Here is a 17,547-nt window from a genome sequence, read left to right on the forward strand (position 1 = left end):
GTGATGCCGTTTGCTCCAACAGAATAAAACAACAGATGGAGGTTATGTAATCGCCAGGGCTTTTCTAGTTATAATAATTATAATAACAAAAGCATTTATATATTGTGCAGTACACACAATTAAAAGAGTCACCATTCAACAACAGAAAGTTCACTTTAAGCAGAGCTTATTTTTGTGTTGGTCACTGTTAATAAATATAGTGGCAGAACTCCATTCATGTCTTGATTTGACTTGTGTGCAAAGATGTTCCGTCGACCAAGGTGTCGCTGTACGTTTTTAATGCATCAGGTATACATTAGAACTGATCTCTGGTTATTCTTGGAGTATAAACATAATATTAATATAGTTAGAAAATAAAATGGCTTCCTCTCCTCTGTGATTCATGCTTTGTGTTGTTGTTCTCTTCTGGCACCATCGCTGTTAGATTTAAAAAAAAATACCTGTATGTACGAAATGACACACTGACAGAAATATTACATTCCTTTAACAGACTATATTATTATTCTATTCTTTCAGGTTGACCACGTCAGTAGACGCTGTGGTGGCGATCTGTGTTATTTTTGCCATGTCCTTCATCCCTGCCAGTTTCGTCCTCTACCTCATCCAGGAGCGTGTGACGAAGGCCAAGCATTTGCAGTTTGTCAGCGGTGTCAGTCCTTTGGTGTACTGGCTGGCCAATTTCTTCTGGGACATGGTAAGTCAGGCAGGGCTGGAGTCCCTAAAGAAAAGACCCAAACTCTTGCATGACATGCATTTTTTTTTCTTTTTCTCTTGGCTATTTGGGCTGATTGGGACCTGATAAGTGTAAAAAAAAAACAAAGAATGAGCTTTTATCATGATGTAGTTTCTGAGACAATTGATGGCCAATTGAATTTCAATACAACCATGATGACATTACATAGTGATGTGCAAAGCTCTTCACTTGGTGCTTCATTTGGAGTATTGTGGTCAAGACAACCAAACATGTGACGTCCCACACATGAGGCTGCCAGGTCTGAGGAGGATTTATTGAAATTCATCAGATATGCCATTATTTTAGTCATTTTAAGCTTTTCATATCCTTTCAGTGGATATAAACTCATCTTCAGACAGACAGATGGTGGATATTTTTCCTGCATGAATGCTTTATTTGCTCTCCAAGGTTAACTACTCTCTCAGCACTGCTATGGTAGTTGGTATTTTCATGGCATTTGACAAGAAGTGTTACACTTCACCGTCCAACCTGCCTGCGCTAATAGTGCTGCTACTGCTATATGGGTAAGGGATTATTTTTGTTTCATTCATATTGTTCAGTTTAAAATGAAGACGGCTCTCAGGAAATCTCATCCTCTCTCATATAGGTGGTCTGTGACACCCATGATGTATCCCATGTCCTACATGTTCAACATCCCAAGCACTGCATATGTATCCCTGTCCTGCATCAACTTGTTCATAGGCATCAATACCAGCGCCATCACCTTCATCCTGGAGCTTTTTGAAAACAATCGGGTAAGGACAGGAGAAAACTCACTTTTAACTCACAACTAATACAAGTACTGTCTTCTAGTTAATCACGTTATTTGATTCCATCTTGAATTTATCAGTTTGCCCCATTATAATATTCAGAAATGTAATAGTTAAATAAAGGAATTATTTTGTACGTTTGCGATTGAGATCTCTGGGCTTCCGTAGACTTGGATTATGCAGCATTCAGCATTCCTCCTACGTCTCTGTTTCATAAACAGAGACGTAGGAGGAGAAGGGAACAGGTGCTGTTGCAACTATTTGCCAGATGCTTCTCTCCACAGCGTCGGTTATACTCTGATCTCATTGATGAATCCATCAACCGTTTAATTTAACTGTAAAACACTTTATACTCATGCTATAATTATTTTGCTTAGATAATATATATATAAAGTTTAAGTGTTGTAACAATGGCATCCACGAGTTCTTTTATGCAAAGCTAACTGAAGTCTCAATTGAAATTCAGGCTGCATCTTTACACACAAGTCGAATCAAGACGTGAATTTCTGATAACATCGACATGGAAAAAAAATGTAGGCCATTTGATTTAACAGTGATCAACGCAGAAATATGCTCTGCTTTGGGTGAACTTTGTGTTTTCAGTTGAAGTTGAATGGCGACATTTAAAAAAATTGCAAGTACTGCACAATCTATCAATGATGTGCTGATTTCAAATGTGAATCATTGCCTGTGTGTGTCTGTGTGTGTGTGTTACCAGTCTTTGCTGATGTTCAATGAATGGCTAAAAAAAGGCCTGCTGGTGCTCCCTCACTTTTGCCTGGGACGTGGATTGATAGACATGGCCATGTACCAGGCTGTTACGGATGTTTATGCCCGATTTGGTGAGTTTTTAATCATTGATTCATGATAGTGTACTCTATATATTAAATATTAGCCTATAAGCAAAAAAACACTGTTAACTCTTCGAGTTCCATTAACGTCTAAAGACATTTTTTCCAACTCAAACATTCACTGCCAACCCTGACATTGATATCTGCCTCTCTTCAACGGCCAAGAACTCCGGAAATGAAAATTATAGGAACACAGTTTATTTTCCTGATGAAAGTAGAGACATTAATCTTTCATTTGGTAGGTTCGGTGTGTGCTGGGGCACTCAGCATATTGCTGAGTTGAAAATGGCTGGCACTCATTGAGTTAATCAAATTATTATTCATAAATAAATGCGGAAAGCAACTGATGAAATGACCCATTTGTATCTATCTTTCAGTGGAAATGGAGCACCAATTGAATCAAATATCTCCATTTGTTCAGCTTGTGAAACACTTTCTTCGCAATGGCTAAACAAAGGGTTCATTTTCAGTACAAACCTCATCTGTTTCCAGGTGAGGAGCACACGCAGGACCTGTTCCGATGGGACTTTCTGGGGAAAAATGTCGCTTTCATGGCAGCGGAAGGCTTTGTCTACTCTGCTCTCAATCTTCTGATCCAGTACCGATTCTTTGTGGACCCCTGGTGAGGGACTGGCTGAACACAGTTTGCATACACACTTACAATCTCTGTAATATGAGGTGTTTCTTGATATATGATGTTTAGGTTGTCTGACTACAAGCAGACGTCATCAGATGATGATGATGATGATGATGTTGCAGCGGAGCGGCAGAGAATGTATGATGGGGGCAGCAAGAGCGACATCCTGCAGATTAGAGACCTCTCTAAGGTACTTACAATAAACGGCTCTGCTTCTTAAACAGAATCTCACCCATACTTCTGAAATGTACACTTATGTGTTTTTGAAATTCAGATGTATTTTGATTTCATTCATATTCATTCAGAAAGGAAATATAAAATGAACTGAAGAAGAAAAATTAATAGAGTATAACCACAAAATCACCACGTAACCAGCCCCCTTTAAAAATATCCAACAACAATACACAACCTAATATTGTTATTTGTTTAAGTATTGTCTAAAAGAAAGGGTCAGAAAACACAACTAAAAATAATGAAAATAAAAATGTGGTATTTGAAAATCAAGACTACACAAAAGATACGCTATTGATTGAATGTTTTATTTTTATTTTTTATTCTTTGTTGTATTTCAGTTTTGCCTCATAGTATGTATTGTTTTAGAAAACGCCACACAAATAGAGTCAGCTGCTGTGTAACTGGCTTCTCTGCGCAGACATATGTGGGCAGGAAGAGGGCAGCTGTGGACCGGATTTGTGTCAGTGTCCCTGCAGGAGAGGTAAAGTCAAAGAGTTCATCTGTGTTCATCATTTGGGGGCGACGGTGGCGCAGGTGGTTAAGCGGGTCGTCCTATGATCGAGAGGTTCGAGTCCCTTCTTCGGCACATGTGTGTGTGTGTGTGTGTCGTTGTGTCCTTGGGCAATACACTTCACCCACATTGCCTGTGTGAATGTAGTAGTGAGTGAATGAATGGTGGTCGGGAGGGCCTATGGCGTAAATTGGCAGCCTCGCTTCTGTCAGTCTAGCCCAGGGCAGCAATAGTAGCTTCACAACCACCAAGTATGGAGTGAATAAATAATGCACAATGTAAGAGCGCTTTGAGTTTCTGTATAGATAGAAAAGTGCCATATAAATTATTATTATTATCTGAGAGATGGTGATTTCTCCATTTTGTGAATAATAGAGGATGAAAAGGTGCCGAGTTTTATTCTGTACACTAGTGAGTGCACTCATCTGTAGTTCGGCAGAACTCTTGAGTCTGATTTGTCTCTTTTTCCCGTCAGTGCTTTGGTCTCTTGGGAGTTAATGGAGCTGGAAAGACAACGACCTTCAAAATGCTGACTGGCGACAGTGATGTCAGCTCTGGGGAGGCGACTGTCGCCGGCTACAGGTGCGTAGAGATTGGGCCCTGGTTGATAGAGCACAGGGTGTTTTCAGATCTGGATCAAATGCCATTTGAAATTTGTTTTTTTTAAAGGTCCCATATTATGAAAAACTCACTTTTCCCATGTTTCTACAATACTATGGTGGGTTTGGGTCATTATCAACCCAAAAACCGCTAAATAAACCATCCAGTTAATCCTGCGTAGTTTGCATAGGTATGTAATCACCTACTGAAACACAATCTTCGTTAATGTGATGTCACATTGTTAGAACGTGAACAAGATGTGTGTGCACATGCATTCATTGCATGCACGCAGCTGAACTTAGTTTTAGTTTCGTTTTCAGAGGCTTTACTGACAGAGCTGTTTGAAACAGACAAGATGGACGCTGTCCTGCAGCATCTGTTTGTTATTTTGACTAAAGACTGTCACAAATATTTCATATAAGTGTCTGGGAACTGCGTTAACTTGTGGAAAAAAAGAATATAATATGTGACCTTTAATTCTTCATGTTTCCAGATGGGAGGCGACCAGAAACAGTCCAATCTGACATGCTTGGGACTATAAAACCAACTCCTGTGGTAGGAGGAGGAGGTTGTATATTCAAAAACAGAAACAGAGGAAGTCAATATTTATTGTGCAGGCACTCCAAATTAAGTTTAGTGCGCTAAGTCTAACCCAATTTCTGCGCCAGCTATTTGGACATACCCACCCACAAGTTTTTATGACAGTGATTTAACCCGTCTATGGTGCAAGCTACATTTGCACCATTTTTGGATGCTGAAATTGTATGAAAAACTTCATTAAAAGATGCAGTTTAATAGCAATTTAAACCAATAATAATAAAGTGGTGACCAAACCTTTTGTCTGTTGACCCTCTTATAATGCATTAATATGCAAAGCACTCCTCACAGGTTATGAGTAATCCAAATAAATAATTTATTTATTTAGACAAAAATGAGTCACTGTCGAGTCATTGAATGAATTGATTAAAAACGTTTTCTATATGTCCAGGTTCTTAATACTATTTGACTCATATGAATCAGCCCCAGATATATGAAATATCAACTTTATCAGTCTAATCCAGCTCTGAATAATTTTATGAATTGTCATTCTGATTAGTCTTTAGATGCCAGAATCTAATTTGACAGCATATTGTGTCTTCTTTTCTAGCATCCTAACAGAGATTCTGGATGTGCACCAGAACATGGGCTACTGTCCTCAATTTGATGCCATCGATGAACTTCTGACCGGCAGGGAACATCTGCACCTCTATGCTCGTCTCAGAGGGATTCCTGAGTCGGAGATCCCCAGAGTCAGTGCTTCTCCAGCTGCTTAATAACCTCAGCGCTCTAAATATTGTGCATTGTGTTAATTTTGTCTTTACTGTCACCTTGAACTGCTGATGTTTTATCCTTTCAACATTTTTATGGAGGGTTTGCAAATCAATAGACACTGCCCCTCCTGGAACTGAGCATGCATTCCCCTGCTGATGCATAAACTCACCAAATGCATGTTTCATTTTCCTCCTGTAGGTAGCGGAGTGGGGCATTGAGAAGCTGGGGCTGACAGAGTACGCTGGTCGATGTGCGGGGACCTACAGTGGAGGCAACAGACGCAAACTCTCCACAGCCATCGCCATGATTGGCTGCCCAGCACTGGTGCTGCTGGTGAGTTAGCCAATGACAAAGAGCTCATGTGCCCATTGTTTGAGTTTTATGCAGGGATTTGTCAGTGAAATGTTTTATGGATCCAGATGGGAAGCCATATGGGTGCAGTCAATCCTGGCCTGCAGTGTTTTATACATTGGCAGGCAAACTGTGCAGTTCAATTCAGATTGGCATAAATCTGTGATCTTTGCCATATGCTAATAAGGCTTTTGCCTCCGTTCATCCGGACCTTTGTGTGCAGAGAGTGAAGTTTGTTTTTTTGTCTGTGGCCGTGTGCATTTAGGATGAGCCCACAACCGGGATGGATCCCCACTCTCGACGCTTCCTGTGGAATGCTATAATGAGTGTTATCCAGGATGGCAGGGCTGTGGTGCTAACATCGCACAGGTTTGGCTCCTAATGATGACATCAATCCACTGCACACACACCTGCTGCAGCAGCTGAGCAAACACGGGGGCGTCTCCTGCCAACAATTGCTGATCAAATCAGGGCTGGGCTGGAATTAGTTTGATGTTGCCATCTAAATTTTTGAAATTATGATTTATTGCTTGTCGACATGAAATAACAGCAGTGGAAAATAAAGATGGATTGTGTTTGTTTTCAACCAGCATGGAGGAGTGTGAGGCCCTCTGCACTCGACTGGCCATCATGGTCAATGGGACCTTCAGGTGTCTGGGTACCATCCAGCATCTCAAGTACAAGTAAGGTTTCCTGTCACATCTTTTTTGTAGAAATGTGTGAGGCCCATGATGCAACAAATGTGATAAATACATTTTACTGCCATCACTACAGCGATGCAAACATGATAATTTCAGTTTTTAAAACAACCAATATGAATTTTTCTGTTGTCATCCACAATGATGTGACAAATAATAGCATTTTTCAGCCAGAGAGCTGAAGACATAACCGCAACGAATCCTGGGAAATGTCTGATGTTGTCACACTGTACTGCCTTGATCCAGATTTGGTGACGGCTATGTGGTTACCATGAAAGTCAAGGCCGTTAAAGCGGACTTGTCTCCACACCTGGAACCCGTGGAGCGCTTCATGGAGAGCTCCTTTCCTGGTTGTGTTCAGAGGGAGAAGCACTACAACACTCTGCAGTACAAGATCGCCTCCTCCTCCCTCGCCCGCATATTTCAGCTGGTGGTGGCTAATAAAGAGAGGCTCAGCATCGAAGATTACTCTGTTTCCCAGACAACGCTGGATCAGGTGTGTAGGACCAGAGTCCTTGTTTCATAAATGCTAATCAATTGATATATCTAATACAAAACTTGGACCTAATAATCTGATATGATAGAATTGTTTTTCATGTTAAAAAAATATTTTTAGAATTATTTGTTAAAAAATATGAACTCAATCCTTACGTAATACAAAATCTAATTTGACAGGCTGTTTTTGTGATGGGAAACACTAATGCCACCTACAGAATTAAGCAACAAATCACACCTGTCTGAAACAGCCATGCAAAACATACAAAACCTTCCACTTTGCATCACATAATACGTCACAACAACAACAACAACAAGGCAGCACGGTCACACAGTAGGTAGCGCTGTTGCCTCTCAGCAAGGTTTTGCGTTCGATTCTTTTCTGTGTGGCGTTTGTATTTTCTTCTGTAGTCTGCATGGGTTCTCTCCAGGTTCTCAAGCTTCCTACCGCCTCCAAAAAACATGCACCTTAGGTCAATCGATCCCTCCAAATTGTCTTTAAGTGTGAATGTGAGTGTGTGCGAGTTTGTGTGTCCCTGCGATAAGCTGGTGCCTCATCCGGGGTGGACCCCGCCTCTCGCCTGTAGTCAGCTGGACTCCAGCAGACCTCTGACCCGCAAGGTGGATAAGCAGCTGTACAAAAAATGGATGGGTGGATCATATTAACAACAACAATGTAAAAATAATAACAGCAATAGCAATAGTAACAAGAATAATAACAGCCATAGTAACAAGAATAATAACAGCCATAATAACAATAGTAATAACAGTCAGAAATATTTGGGGTCCATTTGAGGAAGTTGAAATGCATTTCTTTCGTGCTGAACTGTTATTCTCTGTGTTGCAGGTGTTTGTAAACTTTGCCAAGCAGCAGACAGGGGATGACGAAGACGTTACTTTGCGCAGACGGACTGTTGGAGGAAGAAAAGACATTAAGATCTCACCAGTACAGAAGAAAACGTGAAAAAGATGTGACACAATGACACAACCTTGCTGCTCTGCAGACCAGCCATACAACCGTTCGTGTTCTACAATTAAGAGCCAATCTTAATTTTCACTAACCTAATTATTTTCTAGAATAGAGAAGATGAGCAGCTTTGATTACCTGCCAAAGTGAAGCAGATTTTTTCCAGCCATCGACAGCTTAGAGGCCCTTTGTCGATAAAGATCTTGGACACAGTCAGACTTGGGATCACGAGTTGACAGCAAAGTAGAAGCAGCAGCTTTTTCACAGAAATAGGGGAAATACATATTTTTGCATAGATTGACCAGCCTGTGTAAATTTTGTACACATTGCATGTGAAACAAAATGTTTGTTTCATTAATGTTTACACCTCACCTCAATTAATGGGACATATGTTAAGGAATGTTTATTTTTTCCAAAGCAATTATGCAATGACTTCCATTGTTTTCCATCGTTTACTGTTGTACATTCAAAGATTTCTATCTGCCATGTTTCATACGTCGTCGTGTTCTTCTCCAATGTCAAACTAGAGGAAAGTATCTAAATTACAACAGATAACTGCATTTGGATATTGCTTATATTTTATATCTGAATAAATAAAAGTTTCACATGCATTGTATTTCATGTGCTGCATCGTCTTGTTCCGCTTGTTTGCCATTCGTCATTCAAATAAAGAGAGTTTCCTAATTTATGTGTGAAGTGCGTCGTGTCTCAAATACATTTCTTTCTTCTGTTAGAAGGACAAGATGTCAGCGTGGGTTATTTAGTGAGGACAATTAAAGGGCATTGCACTCTTACACCAATTTCACTGACCTCCACTGAAGGGCTAAAACAGATACTGCAAAGGGCCAAGGTGACAATCTGCTGAGTGGCTCGTCAACCTGGATTTATCTGACACACAGTCCAATTACTGTACTCCTGCCGAAAGTGGTGGCGTCATTGCCGCAGGCCTTCTGCTAGCCGGAATTCCATTGGCTACCTGAACGAAGCAGGGGGCACGATTGCACTGTTCAATCCGGGGCCACTAATGAACTCTCTTGTGTGCATCTCATGCGCCTCTTCTTCCTATCTGGTCGTCTGGACAAAGCTGATGAGCTTCAATAGTGTCGCTGTGGGAGAGCAACCACACTGTAACAAGCTAGAAAATATCACTTTTCTTTGCACTGCAGAGTTTTTTTATTTTTACACGATGTGGCTAAATGAAGAATAAATATGAACAGATGTAACACATTGGTAATTTTGTGGTGGGATGAGACTAAAAACAAACTCTAACAAAGGTTTAGAATGTATGCACAACCAAGGCGAGGTGCCGAGGGTGCAATGGTGACGGAATTCAGACCCAATTACTGCATTCAAAGCACAGAGGAGAAAGAAATAGATGTCATTGAAAGCTGCAAGTGTATTTCTTTAAAAAACAAAAACAAACCTAAAAGAATGTTCAGTGTCAGATACTGCACTGAATATGATATTAGACCTTGAACAATACAGAGCATGTGAAAGATGTGCTGTCATTAGTTAAAGTCACAAAGCAATATATTGACGGAATTAAACAAGGATTCATTTTGTTGTTTAATAATTTCAACATTTTACTTCCACCAAGGAGGTTCTGTTACGAGTGTAACATTGTCAGGGGTTTTTCAGCAGGATTATGAAATAAATAAAAAAAATAATACTGAATGGGCTTTTCAAAAAACCTGGCAGAAGGGGTGTTGGCCAGAATAAAGAAGAAGGTGTGGAAAGTGCTCTTATGAATGAAATTCTAATTTGCGTTTAATTTACCCTATTCTACTTTTCTATTTCATTTGCCGTTTACTGTGTGAGAACATACAGTAGTATATTCACCCGTACATAATGACAGATATAGATAAACCTGGCATGTTGCAGTACTGTATGCAGTACTTCTTACTGTTAACTGTTAAGACCTTGAATCGGCATGCAGATGCCCGTAAAGGCATCAAAACCACATCATTAAAAACACAAAAGCTCAAAATTGTATTTGTCTGATATCATCTCAGGAATCGCAGCAGGCATCTGATTTTCCACTCGACAGAAATCCTGTATTACAAACCTGGATTTGAGACATTTTTAGACATTTCAAGGCTTTACTCATGAACCAAATATTGAGTATGTCAGAGTAATTTAGGCCATTATTTTCTTTCAAAAGTAAGTGTGGCTAAATGATTATGGAAATTTGTTATCAGAAAAGGGTAAGAGGTGGTTTAAAACAGTTATTCTTGGAATGAAGCAAGGATTCTTTAGTGTTCTAAAGCAAGAACTTGGAAATGACTGAAGATTGTTTTTAAATTCTGGTAGGAAGAGAGAAGCTTCATATAATTTATAGCAGCTCTGACTTGTGACTGAAGTTACAACCCAGCCTTCTAAAGAAAGGCTGAAAATCCAGGGAGATGTTGTGTTGTTCAACCGCTAAAGTTGAGTTATGGTAATGTCTGGCAGGGATTAATGGAAGCTGCAACAGTGAGCGTTTACACAGCATTTATTTGAGTGTGAGAATGATGCGTGGTTATCTTGAAGGTGAAATATGTCTGACCCTTTTTTGAGTCCGAGTTTTTCTTCTTCTCCATTGTCAGCCTGTAAGGCGGATATTTCAGGTCATGAGTTTAATTGGGAGCATGGTTGAAGGATGGAGTCAAACAGATCACTTTTATATCCATACAGACAGCAAGCCGAAGTGAAGGGGGGGGGGGTTAACAGTTTGATGAGGTTTGCCAAACTGAACAAATCATCCATCAATCCAATCATACGCATGACATCTTGTTGATTATAATGTCCTCCAATCCAGGCAGAAAAAGTCATGACATGAAGCTTTAAATATGTTCCAGATTTTTCATGTTGGATTATTAGAGTAACAGGCTGAAGACGTCTGTCTGGCTCGCTGACATATGAAGGTTTGAGAAAGGCTTGTCATTAGCTTAATCAAAAGAGTCATAAATCCATGCAAGCAGTGAACGTCTCATGCACAGCACACCAAATAATCAAAAAATAATAATAATACATCTCTTTCAACAACAGAATTTTGAATGTCAATGTGGTTTTTACTGTTTATTATTTAGGTCCAGTTTTCAAAGCTTGCCCAGTCATCTGTTATGAAAGGGGATGCCTTTCTGTTATGAAGAGGACATGTGCATTGAATTTTTACTTCTGCCCAGGAGGTTATGCTTTTGATGCTATTTGTTTGTATGTTTGTTTGTTAGCAGAATTGTTGAAAAACTGCTCGATGGATCTTGATGATAAAAATCTGAAGATGGGTCTTGGTCTAACTTCGATGCCATTCGATTTTGAGAGCGATCCGGATACCTGTGTGGATACAAAAATCCGGATTTTCCCCATTCACTTATGATGGAGGCTTTTTCCAAAGAATTATGAAGGGAATGAGCTGCTTGGCGGAGGTTATACGCTCTCCAAGTACTGTTCTAGTTTAATACATAGCAGTGAGAAGGAATAATTTTTGATCGAGGCTTACAAATCCAGTGTTGTAGAGCCAGACAGCATGCAGAAGAATATTGTCATTACCAGTCTGAACAAAAGATCAGCTGTTTCTGAAATGAGAAATTAGGTACTTTTACTTTAACTTTTTCTTTTTACGTTTACTGTTGTTTTGTGGTAAAAGTTCCTTTTGTGATGCGGAGCCAACCACATGAGGGCAGCAGGTTTATTACAATATCCTGATAATGCAATGTAAAATTTGGCATTCCCTCAGCTCTGCGTCCCTAACCTTCAGGAGGTGTGTGTGAAGTCTGAGGGATGTGTGGGCTCAAAGAAAGAATCGCTGATCAAGTGTTCTCTCAAAGTGCATAAGATCCATGCAGCTGGCCTGCATCTTCTTGCATTTTGTGTGCTTCTCTATGAGCTGAGAAAGGTCCCTCTGTAGAAATCTTGAACAAATATTTCCCTCTTTCCTATCTCGCCCACACACTATTACTCATGCTACAGAAAACGTACTTGCAAATCTCCAAAAACAAATGCAATACACGTCAGGCTTCGATTTCTGCTGCTCATTCTTCAGAATTCCCTCTGGTGTGTATCAACAAGAGAAGAAAAATCTTTTATTCGTCCATGCATTCATTTCTCACATAAGCAAGCTGTGGATATTATATATTTTTGGGTGAATTACTGTACTTTCTTTTCTTAATAAATCTCTTGCTTTGCACATCTCTGCCATCACTTTTTGGTTGGGCTCTGTACTTACTTTCCTTACCGGATCCAATTGATCATTTGCATTTTGAGTGCACAGTGTAGATAAAAAAAAAAAAAGAATTCTCAAAATGAAGTCACTTGGGACTTAATGCAGGAAGATGAAGTTTTGCTGCTGGATGAGATTTGTGAGGTAATAAAGGGACAGAAAAGTAAAGTTCCAGGAGTTGGTATCGGTGGAGATATTGCAGAATAACTTGAGCTGATAGCTATATACAGTACTGTATACATGGAAAGCGGAGACAACCCAGGCTTTGAACTTGCTGTAGGGCGACAGCGCTAACCACTATGCCACCGTTTATTGTGTATTGTGTGTTTGGGATCCTCATTAGCTTCCACAATGGTGGTTGCTAATCAATGTTCCATTTACAGAATATAGTTAAGTCATTTGCCCAGGAAATTCATATGGATTTTTCAAGTTTCTAATTGATTTAATTTAGAACATTAACATCTTACAATCCCTGAACCATTTACGTTTAGGTAAAATGTTGCACCAGGGCATTAGCTAGACACAAATTCACTAAATCACATTAACTGATTTTGAAACAACTGTCAAACAAAATCCAGGGTGGCTTTGGACTGACAACTTTTAGAAATAGCTGCACATCCACAGTCTGCTCCTATATGTCCTAATGAGGAGTGAGCTGACAGCAAATTTGTCGCCCCTAACAAGCTGCAGTAGCTGAGTATAATGAAGGCGATGCCATCCCTGCTGTTAGGCCCTTAAATGTCAAAGACAATATGGCTGACTGCCTGCAGCTGTACTTAATGCAGCTGTCGCCTTGTTCTGCATCACATGTAAAACGCTGCTTTCTCGGATGCATTAACAATCCTAGCCATAGAGTTTTTAAAAAAACAAGCTCTTGACTTTATTTTGGAATCCTTATACTTTCCATCTTCGGTGACTTTTTTCACCACATGGTGGTAACAACCAAAGTGTTTTAAAAATACAAGAATTCTGGCTGCAGCATTGTTAGAATTAAGACAATCTTTTTTTTTTTTTTGCGTGCATTTAGGATGCGTCTGAATTGCAGAGGACAGTGACAGGACTTCTGCTAGGATGAGCCTTATGCCTGCAGCTTTTCATCTGACAGCTCTCAGTGGCTACTCCTTGTTCCATTTCTGCAATAATCCAACAAAAATGACGGATGTTTCTGAGTTTGAATATATTTTTTATTCACGATAGCAGTAACTGCTTCAAACCATACTTAAATTGTGTTTTGGTAGATTAATTACTGTAAAATAAAGGAATGTAACTTTTAGAAGCAAAAAAAATAAAAAAGCCTGAAGAAAGGCAATTTGACTGACAGTCGATTGAGCATCTGATCTTCACATCATATAATGCGTCAGTCAACTCCCCGTATTTTGATGCTGTAATCCATTGTGGTTTTTGGAACCCAGTTTGACTCTTTCTTCAGCTCTAACCCCGAAGACTGCTCTGCCACCTGTCCCACAGCCACCCTCTCCTCAACCCGTCTTCACAAGGTCGATGATAAACAACAATGATATCGAGCGATGGAAGAAATTCTGTGTCTGAATTCCATTTTGACATTGGCTTGGTGTCACTGTGTTCTACAGTCTGGGAATAAAACGCAACAATCTACAATCACTTTAAGATAATATCGTTTTTTTTTTAATGCATTATCTCTCATATTATGTATACAGTATATCATATTTCTCTAAGTTCACCATACATTCCGTTTGTCAAACAAAATATACATCACAATAGGTTCAGCAGTGAATGACGGGCTGATTCACAGTTATGTTACCTCGTTACCAGCATTTGAAATTGTTTTTTTAATGTAAATCTTCAGTTACCTTAAGGAGAGCGGTTGCTTCTAGTAAAAGGAATCGTTCTGCATTTTGGGAAACCGCCTTACTTGGCAAAAGATCAATATCACATGCTGCATTAAATACAAAGCTGGAGTTATTTTGTTTGAGTTATTTTAGGCTTTGGAAACAGTGTTTGCTTTTTATCGGATGGCTCTGTTTAATGACATATTACAATGTTACAACTCATTATTATTTTTAATTTTTATCTAGATTTCATTAACCCAAACGTCTAGTGTTAGTTCTGTACTAGATTTTGCTTAAAACATCTCCAATCTATTCAATGAAGCGCTTTTTTAACTAGATAACAGTGACAGGTTTGTTGAAAGAGTTGAGGAGCCAGTCAGGTTATGATACATTAACTCTCTAATATTCAAAGGTATTATCCTATACTTTTATGTCTTTATATGATTCACTCTGTCGTGCATCACAGAAGAGTAGAGTCTGTTTGAGGATAATGCCAGGCTCCATCAAACAAACCCCTTTGTTGTAGCCGCAGTTGTTTAACTAATGAGTAAATAGCAGCCAGGGAAGATAGCACAACTGAAGCTAATAAAAAGGATGAATCGCTGCATGAGTCGGTACAGAGTCAACAAGTCTGAACCGTGACAGGTTTATTGAGCCCATTCATTCAGAGAGATGAACCCTTAGCTGCTGCGCACACAGATAAGGGATGATTGCAGAGGAGCGCAAGCCAAATGCTGAAACACAAACCTGAACAAGGGACTTTCAAAAATGACCACAATGAGGAGAAACTACGTGAAGCACAAACACGTTTCTTCATCTTTGTGTCTCTACCATTTGCTGGCAGAATATCTGTTTCTATTATTAAGAAGTGCCCTCCTTCTATTTCCTGTATCTGTCAGTATGAAATATCTGAGACAATATACGAGACGATAATTCCTGCCACTGCTCAGTAATTTTTTGTTTGTTGGCCTGATAGGCCAGAGTTTACGGTCGCTTTGGACATCTGTAAGACTTTAGGGAATGTGACATTGATGCGTTGTGGGGCGAGGTGATGAAGAAATTGGGAAGGCTTTAGTTGAGATAATGTGGGCCAACCGTAGTCATTCTCTTATTGCTTGTAAAATATGTATTAAATTCACTCACAAAAAAATCAAAGTCATGAAGAGGTCTGATATGCACTATTATGCAAAATGTCTTCTGGATCTAATCCAGAATGAGGGCAGGAAAAAATATGACATTTTAACGTTGAAAATCGCATTAGTGAGGGTTGCTCTGTTGTTGACCTGAACGAGACGCACCTGTTCCACATCTCACCTAATCAGCTCCTGCCTCTCTGGACAGTTCTTTGCCAGAATATATCCTCTCTGTTCCCTCAGTTTGTTCAGGCTCTCCCATTCTCTGTGTCGTCCCGTATTCCACAAAGGAGGTTCTGTTTTTGCTGGTCTTCACCAAGACGCTGTGGAATTAGTACTTGGGCAAACGGATATGTTGTATCTTCAAAAGCTCTGGATCTAGATCAAGAAGAATCCACCATTACTGAAAGTGTGCTTTTTGTGAAAAACATCTAAAAACTAATAATATCAATGTAAATCCAATTGCTAAAGGTTTGTTTGTTTGCTTGGAGCAGAAACTGAAAAATTCTCTTTAAAAAGACACTTCCAAAGGATTGTCATATCATTTTGTTCCTTATCTTTCTATATAGCATAACATTCATCTTGAAGTGGATTGGATTCCTGCTTTATTTTCTTTCACTCTCCTGATTTATTTTTCTTTTGTATTCCTGATTCCTTATCCATTGTCAGTGGTTGTGTAACTACAGCAGGGAATGTCTGGATCCAAATTTAAGACCAGTGACCTTTGGTCCTCCTATCAAATCTTCGGATCAGATTGGAGCCAATCAGATTTCTCAACACCCTGTCCTCTCTAACACACACAGATTAAGGGTGTAATTTAAATATCAGACATACTGAAACAGAAATATCCATATTTGAAAAATGCTCCTTAAGCCATTAAAAATGATAGAATCACACCTTCCTGACACTTTTATTTTTGATATTTTTGTCACAGCAAAGCTGCACAGTAAATTAAAGTTGTTGGTTATCAGATGTTAAGGATTATACTGCAGTGATTATAAATAAGAGTTCCCAGTGGATGCTCATAAAACGGTATCAAATGGACCGCAGTAATTACTGTTCTCATTTGGGCGATGGGTGTTCAGAATAGCCTCTGTTTCATTTCTATGGACTACTGCACATGCAGCTTTTAAATTGGTCTGGGTTTATTTCCTGTTCCTCTGTATGCTAATATCAATAGCTGACAGGAAATACATTTCCTCCCAAGATAACACAGTTCAAATCACCATGAACAGGGTGCTAAGATACCCATCACTGCAGTGGCGGAGGAAGTTGTGGGATCCTTGTCCCATGCTTGATGATTGTGTTTTTGGATTGAAGTGTATGTTGCATTTTACTGCAGATGTGTTTCTGCTATAAAGACTGTTGGGCAGGTCATTATAGTAATATGTCATATTCCAGAGGATTATCTCATGTTTGCGGCGGTGCTGTCTTGTGACAACTGCAAGTCACAAATGTGTGTTTTACTGCATAAGAAAAGCAACTTGATTTACTGTGCTGTTATGCGTGTTTAAAAGCAAAGTAATTACTCTCTGTTACTACTTGTACTGAGTTGTACTCGCCACTATATTTTCTGCTTACATCGATTGATTTATTTTCTTTGGGGGGGGGGAGGGTGATCACTTCTAATTGTCCATAGCGTATGAGTGTGTGCATGAATGGTTGTCTATCTCTGTGTGGCCCCGTGATACACTGGCGACGAGTCCAACGTGTACCCCGCCTCTCACCATTGCAGGCTGGGATTGGCTCCAGCAACTCCAACAAATGAATAGATGAATGGTCTTCATCTATTAATCAATTCATGATGGGGTTTTATTTTGTTTAATGGTGCATCTGTGTTTTTGGTCTTGTTGCTGTGTATATCCTTATAAAGCAAACCGACCAACCACTTCTGTTTTGAGCGACTGTAACCGCCCTGGATAACAGTGAACAGGCTTTTGACCTTATCGACTTTGTGTTAACAACCTCAGAAGAGTTTAAGTATCTGCAGCCCCAATCATCCCTTTAGAACAGACAAGGCCACTGGTATGAGAGGTAAACCATCTTTAAAGCTTAAACAGACATCCAGAAGTTTTATAATCAACCTTCAAAGAATAAATATCACCTGAATGAATAAGAAACTATACCAGTTAATGCTCCTTTTTAAATGTTGTTGAAGTCTCTCTATGCCATTTTGAAATCTGATCAAACTTATTCAGGCAGATTCATGTTGAAATTTGCTTCCAACTTGTATTCAGCCTCAACTTAATC

General features: G+C 39.5%; 1 protein-coding gene across 1 annotated transcript in view; it reads left to right on the forward strand.

The window, feature by feature from the left end:
- abca4b (ATP-binding cassette, sub-family A (ABC1), member 4b) overlaps nucleotides 1-8,155 on the forward strand; it is a 29,443-nt gene extending 21,288 nt beyond the window's left edge. The window contains exons 36-49 of the mRNA XM_068748596.1: nucleotides 517-694; nucleotides 1,142-1,257; nucleotides 1,341-1,488; nucleotides 2,222-2,345; nucleotides 2,847-2,976; nucleotides 3,058-3,181; nucleotides 3,644-3,706; nucleotides 4,212-4,318; nucleotides 5,484-5,625; nucleotides 5,846-5,980; nucleotides 6,264-6,367; nucleotides 6,589-6,681; nucleotides 6,943-7,192; nucleotides 8,039-8,155. Coding sequence (XP_068604697.1) covers nucleotides 517-694; nucleotides 1,142-1,257; nucleotides 1,341-1,488; nucleotides 2,222-2,345; nucleotides 2,847-2,976; nucleotides 3,058-3,181; nucleotides 3,644-3,706; nucleotides 4,212-4,318; nucleotides 5,484-5,625; nucleotides 5,846-5,980; nucleotides 6,264-6,367; nucleotides 6,589-6,681; nucleotides 6,943-7,192; nucleotides 8,039-8,155 — 1,831 coding nt within the window. The remainder of the gene's footprint in view (nucleotides 1-516; nucleotides 695-1,141; nucleotides 1,258-1,340; nucleotides 1,489-2,221; nucleotides 2,346-2,846; nucleotides 2,977-3,057; nucleotides 3,182-3,643; nucleotides 3,707-4,211; nucleotides 4,319-5,483; nucleotides 5,626-5,845; nucleotides 5,981-6,263; nucleotides 6,368-6,588; nucleotides 6,682-6,942; nucleotides 7,193-8,038) is intronic.
- Nucleotides 8,156-17,547: the final 9,392 nt, after the last annotated feature.

The sequence above is a fragment of the Brachionichthys hirsutus genome, chromosome 15, assembly GCF_040956055.1.
Source record: "Brachionichthys hirsutus isolate HB-005 chromosome 15, CSIRO-AGI_Bhir_v1, whole genome shotgun sequence".
NCBI lineage: Eukaryota > Metazoa > Chordata > Actinopteri > Lophiiformes > Brachionichthyidae > Brachionichthys > Brachionichthys hirsutus.